We start from the raw sequence: 6462 nt of genomic DNA, 5'->3' as shown, positions 1-6462 counted from the left end.
TCATTCTGAAACCTCAATGTCTCCATTTGTGAGAAGAGGGGGTCTTAGATAGGGTTCCCTAGAACTCTAACAGCTGTTGAACTTAAGAGCCCCTAATCCCAAGGGCCCCTGACTTTCACCGCCTGTAGAGTCAAGATTCCTTGGGACTTGGAGGTTGCTGCCTTCTGAGGGGCAGCCCTGGGGAGGGGTCTTTTAGGGCCTTCCAGTTTGTGGAGCTCTGACTGCAGCCAGGACAGTTACCCCCAAGAGTACCCTACAAGGGGGGAGATTTTGAGAGAAGATGGGGATGAGGACCTCTCACTCCAGATATGGAGCTCAAAAAGTTCAGGACAAGAAAAAATAATAAAGAAATTACAGTAATAATAATAAGCACAACGGCCACCAGAAGACACAATAACTACACAGCAGGTATAATCATTAGCCCTGTTTCACAGGTGAGGAAACGAAGGCTCAGAAAAGTGCAAGCGCTTGTCTACGGTCACACAGCCAGGAAGTGGTGGGTCAGGGGTTCCAGTCCAGACAGTGAGGCTCCAGAACCCACAGCCCCAGCCACGAGGGGCCTCCAGAGCAAACACACACCTTTATTGACACCTCCAATTGCCAGGCACCGGGCTAATCCGTTCAGTGCTCTGGCTCATTCACTGTAATCGAGGGAAACCCGGGCCAGGATTCCAGAAGGCCAGGCTGTGCTGTGAGTGAGGGGTGTCTTCACGGGGAGAAGTGGATGGGACACAAAGATTCAGGAGCCTGGGAGGGTCACCACAGGCAGCTCTCGCTGATCCTTCCCTCTGTCCGCTGAACCTTGCCCATCCCACAGGACTCCAGGATGCCGAACTGTGACCGTCCCTGTGGCTGTGGCCCAGGCCCCAATGTGGAAGACGGCAAGTGGTATGGGGTCCGCTCCTACTTGCACCTCTTCTATGAGGACTGTGCAGGTACCGCCCTCAGTGATGACCCTGAGGGGCCTCCTATTCTGTGTCCCCGTCGACCTTGGCCCTCACTGTGCTGGAAGGTAAGGCCGGAGGAGGAGCAACTCTGGTGATTTCCTGTGGCTTCCGGGAAACGATGAACTCGGTGGATAGAAAGGAAAGGGATGGCGTAGCAGTTAAAAGTCTTGCATGTTCAAGCAATAGAAAACCCAGCTCGGATGGGTTTAAACTATAAAGGGAAAATGCTGCTTATTTTCTAGAAAAAAATCAGAGGTTGTGTGCCTTCAGGCAAAGTTCGATCCAGCAGTCCAAACCATCACACTGAGGGACTCAAGATTTCTCTTAGTCTTCGGGCTTCCCATGGCACCCCCACCTTGCAACCTGTTAGCTTCAGGTTCTGCCCACATGTTCCCCAATGGCTGCTACTGTGCTGCCCCCAATCTTCTACTCCACACCATCCAAGGGAAATCAGAATTTCCTCTAGTATTTCCTCCAGAAAAGAAACAATGCTTTTTATTTCTAGAAGTCCTGGCAAGTATTGCATCGGCTCAGACGGGGTCACTTGCCCCGGCCTGAACTAATTATTGCAGCCAGGGGGATCGTTTATGCTGACTGGCAGGGATGGGGTTCATCCCACTGAAATATTGCTGTGCTTCCCAGTGATTTAGTGGGGTACTGTTTCCAGGGCAGTGGAAGATGTGAGAGAAACAGTTGCTATTCATATCAGCCAGGTAGAGTGGTCAGTCAGGGCGCGCTGTGTGGGTAACGGTATGGAGGTGGCAGTGAGCAGAGTCCTGACAGTGGGCATAGCTCTTTGATCAACGCTATAGGAAGACAGAGGCAGAGAGTCCCTCCCCTCTGCTCTCAAAAGGCTTTACTCTAGTGGAGAGGTGAGGTGCCAACCTGTGCAGAGTGAACCACAGCCTCAGGCCAGGTGTGCAGAGGATGCTGGGAGAAGACATGCTCTCAGCGCCTGTGGTGACCAGGGAAGATTTCCAGGAAAGTCAGTACCTCTTTACATTTTTTAAAGCATCTTCTAATTGCCAGGCAGTGCCCTGACCGGTTTGGCTCAGTGGATAGAGCGTCGGCCTGCAGACTCAAGGGTCCCAGGTTTGATTCCGGTCAAGGGCATGTACCTTGGTTGCGGGCACATCCCCAGTAGGGAGTATGCAGGAGGCAGCTGATCGATGTTTCTCTCTCATCGATGTTTCTGACTCTCTATCCCTCTCTCTTCCTCTCTGTAAAAAAGTCAATAAAATATATTTTAAAAAAATTGCCAGGCAGTGTGCTAGGCTCTTGGGGACACAGAACTGAAGAAGACATGGTTCCTGTCCTCAAGGAGCTCCTAACTGTGGTTCATTTAGTTATTCTGCAAATATTCACTCGGCTACGACTCTATACCAGTACTGTGCTAGGCATGGAAGACGCCTCGTGAGCCAAAATGGACACAGTCTGCTCTCATGGCTCTCATAGCTCTCAGTGTGATGGGGCAGGCCGACATCACTTACATGGTAACCAAAGTACATATCCTAGTGTGCACCAAGGTGAAATCACTGGAGAATGAATGGGCAGAGCCTTTGCAGAGTGTAGAGTAGGTGGCTTGACCCAGTTCGGAGGTGTCCTTGGAAGGCTTCCCTGAGGAGGTGAGGTTTGAGATGACATCTGAGGGATGTGTAGGAGTTAACCAGACAGAGAGATAGAGATAGAGGGTAGAGGGTACTGGGGATAAGACCCAAGTAATGATGGAGGGGGACTCAGGTTGGCAAGGGAAACCCACCGCCAGGTGGGAGCTGGGAAGGAAATTAATCAAGAGGTCTCAAGATTCCAAATAGAACATGACAGTGTTAGATCCTAGCAGGTGTGCTCTGTGACTCCCATCTCTTAAGGCTGGGTTAAGGGGTTACCTTTAAATCCAGTTGGGATCCAAGGTGCACTAGGGATCCCTTGGCCTAGGGCCCCCGACTGACGCTGACTGCCTCCCAATCTGTCTGCCTCTCTCCAGATCAGCCTGTCCTCGGGGACCCTGCTTCTGCTGCTGGGTGTGGCAGCCCTGACCACTGGCTATGCCGTGCCCCCCAAGCTGGAGGGCATTGGAGAGGGCGAGTTCCTGGTGTTGGATCAGCGGGCAGCTGACTACAACCAGGCTCTGGGCACCTGCCGCCTGGCAGGCACGGCACTCTGCGCGGCAGCCGGGGTCCTGCTGGCCATCTGCCTGTTCTGGGCCATGACCGGCTGGCTGAGCCAGGACACCAAGGCAGAACCTTTGGATACTGAAGTTGACAGCCACGTGGAGGTCTTTGGGGACGAGTCAGAGCAGCAGCTCTCCCCCATCTTCTGTGATGCCGGTGGCCATTCTTGGTTCTCGCCGCCCACCAGCGCCTTTGGGCAGTCCTCCGTACAGACCATCCAGCCGAAGTGGAGCTCTTGAGCTGCCCACGGAGCTGGAGGAGGCACCGGACCCAGAGACTGGACCCCTCCTCCTCTTCACCACACCCCACCGTCTCCTTAACGTCTCCCTTTCAGCAGGGACCCTCTGTCTAAGCCCACAAAAGGCTCAACTCCGGGTCAGGAAGTCTGGAGCTCACATTCTCATGCCCGTTCCCAGGGGGCAGGGCCCAACTCATCCAAGATGCCAACCTTCCCCACGTCCACTCAGAGCTCCCCGCCTCCCCTCCTTCCCGAGGCTCTTCAGGGGCAGAGAGCAGCTCCCTCCACCTGTCCCCACTCTTTTCTCTCTGTGGCCACGCCCCTTACCTGTTCAGACCACCAGTTCCTGCCTCGGAAGTAAAAGGAGTTTGGGCCAGATTCTCGAGTTCCATGATTTTCCTGTTCTCCCCTGATGTAAGTATTACCCTCTATAGGCAAAAGTGGGCGTCATTCTCCCCCATTGACCCCAGCCTCTCTCTGCTGCACAGGATGTCTCAGGATGAGTCAAAGATGCTCATTGGACTTCCTGTCTAGGATGGCGCGAAAACAGTTACTCCCTGTTTTCTTCGTGCGTTTTGGCATCAGAGCCTTCCTCCCTGGCCACCCCATCCTGGGCTATTACTAGCTCCAGTGCACAGATGAGGTGGCTGACTCCTGGGCCAGCCCTTGTTCTCTAGCTGTAGCAGGGCCCTGCGTCTTCCTGGCTTTCCTGGGACGCCCAGGGGTTGGGGACAGGCTCGGCCCAGAGAGACTAGCTGGAAGCCTGATGTCCCAGGTGGCTAAGAAAATACTCTGAACACGCATTTAACTGGCCTCTAAGGGCCAGGGGGGCAGGAGAACTAGGATGTCTTTGTTCCTCAAGTCCCCCACACAGCTTTGCTGGTTTGGCTCAGTGGATAGAGCATCAGCCTGCGGACTGAGGGGTCCGGGGTTTGATTCCAGTCAAGGGCACATGCCCAGGTTGTAGGCTCCATCCCCAGTAGGGGGCGTACAGGAGGCAGCTGATCAATGATTCTCTCTCATCATTGATGTTTCTCACTCTCTCTCCCTTCCTCTCTGAAATCAATAAAAATATACTTTAAAAAAAGAAAAAGAGACATTAAACAAAAAAGTCCCCCCCCCCCACAGAAACCATCATCCACTTGTGATGCATCATCTCCGTTCTCTGCCACCAGGGGGAGCTCCAAGACAGCTGGAAAGAGACCTCGGTGGACCCCGCCCCTACCCTCTGGGCTCCCTGTCACCACCAGCCTTGAGGCCACCTTGCGGGGGGAGGGGAGGGGGCGGTATCCCCAGTCCTCCCCCACCAGGCAGGCCCTACTGCTCTTGTGCCCCAGATGGTCTCCCCATTCTTCACCTCTTCCATCCCACCTTCCTATTCAATAAACAGCTGGGGTAATACTGACTTTGCTTATTTTCTTCCTGACCACGGGGGCGTGGGGAGGGAGGAAAGAGACTGTCTTGTGTGCTGGGCACTTATGTCCATTATTTCTCATTTGCTTCTCACGAGAAAGGAGATTATTATCTCCATTTTACAGATGAGGTAACTCATGGTCAGAGAAGTGAAGCCACTTGCCTAGGTTTCCTGGGGAGACTTTAAATGCTTGCTGGATGGGAAGGAAATTTCTCAGCCATGTTGACAACCTACTGCCCCATCCCTGAGAGGGAAGGAGGGCATGGAATCTCTTCAGGCCATCATGGGTTAGCTGTACTCACCAGGGCCCAGGCCCTGCTCTCAGTGCTTAATAAACCCCATGTGCTGTCCACACCTTAGAGAATGGCAGCTCCAGCCTCCCAGTAGCTCCAGCCAAAACCTTGGAGTCATCTTTGACTCCTCCCTTTCCTCACGGCCTGAATCCAATCCATCAGCAAGTCCTGTCAGCTCAACCTTGGAAATACATCCTGTACCCAACCTCACAGCTAGCTCCCTGGCCTGAGCCACCATCACTTCTCATCTGGGTTATTGTACCAGCTTCTGCCTGGTCTCCCCACTTCCCGCTTCTCCACCCCCCAAGTCTAACCTTTTCAGAGCAGCCAGGTAAATCCTGTTACCACATAACTTGGGTCCTGTCCCTCCTCGGCCCAGTACCCACCCATGGCTCCCACCTCACTCAGAGTAAAAGCCAACCTTTTCCAGACGTCTAGCTTCCAGAACTGTGAGAGAATAATTTTTGTTGTTTTAAGCCACATCGTATGGGGTGCTTTGTACAGCATCCCCTACTTAGGAAACAGGCTGTAAGCTGGTGCACCCTGAGGCAGTGTGGCAATATCAAAACGGGAAACACACATGCCCTTTGACCCCTCCCTCTTGTGCGGGCCTATCTATAGGTTCAATTCCACATGTTGGACATGGCAGCATTGTTTGTAACAGAAAACATTTGGAAACAACCTAGATGTTCATTGATAGGGGACTAAGTAATACATCCTGGTACAGTTACACACTGGAACACTACGTAAAAGGATGAAAAAGCTCCATGTGTACTGAGCTACACTGCTCTCTAAGTGATAGTGCTAGGTGAAAGGGTGCAAGGTGCAGCATCTTTTAGAATTCTTCTAAACCATTTGTGTAAAAAGAAGATTTATGGACCTTGCTTGTACATGTGTGACAACCTCTATTGCCTTTGGTTGTCTCTGGGGAGGGGACAAGGGTGGGAGGGAGACTTGCACCCATTTAAAATTTTGAACCATGGGAGTATATTTCATTCTAAAATATATTTATTTAAAATTTAAAAAATAATATATTTGGCCGAAACCGGTTTGGCTCAGTGGATGGAGCGTCGGCCTGCGGACTCGGGGGTCCCAGGTTCGGTTCCGGTCGGGAGCATGTGCCTTGGTTGCGGGCACATCCCCGGTGGGGGGTGTACAGGAGGCGGCTGATCAATGTTTCTCTCTCATCGATGTTTCTGGCTCTCTAGCCCTCTCTCTTCCTCTCTGTAAAAAAATCAATAAAATATATATAAAAAATAATAATATATTTGATTGAATGCATTTAATAAATGGGGAAAAGGGATTTATCTTTCTCGTAGAAGAATTTCAATGAATAGACACAGAAGGATTAAGAGAAATAAAAAAAAATTGCATGCCACAGTAATAATTGTTGCATGAA

The 6462-nt window shown here is 51.8% G+C and overlaps 1 protein-coding gene across 1 annotated transcript; it reads left to right on the top strand.

Annotated features, from left to right (window-relative positions):
- Nucleotides 1-826: 826 nt before the first annotated feature.
- NRSN2 (neurensin 2) lies at nt 827-3357 on the top strand. Its single transcript, XM_054724455.1, has 2 exons — nt 827-1012; nt 2932-3357. Exons 1-2 carry the CDS (start codon nt 827-829, stop codon nt 3355-3357), a joined length of 612 nt encoding a protein of 203 aa, XP_054580430.1.
- The last annotated feature ends 3105 nt before the right edge of the window (nt 3358-6462 follow it).

This window comes from Eptesicus fuscus, chromosome 12, assembly GCF_027574615.1.
Source record: "Eptesicus fuscus isolate TK198812 chromosome 12, DD_ASM_mEF_20220401, whole genome shotgun sequence".
Lineage (NCBI taxonomy): Eukaryota > Metazoa > Chordata > Mammalia > Chiroptera > Vespertilionidae > Eptesicus > Eptesicus fuscus.
The sequence above is the reverse complement of the archived record's forward strand: the minus strand, read 5'-3'. Positions and strand labels throughout refer to the sequence as shown.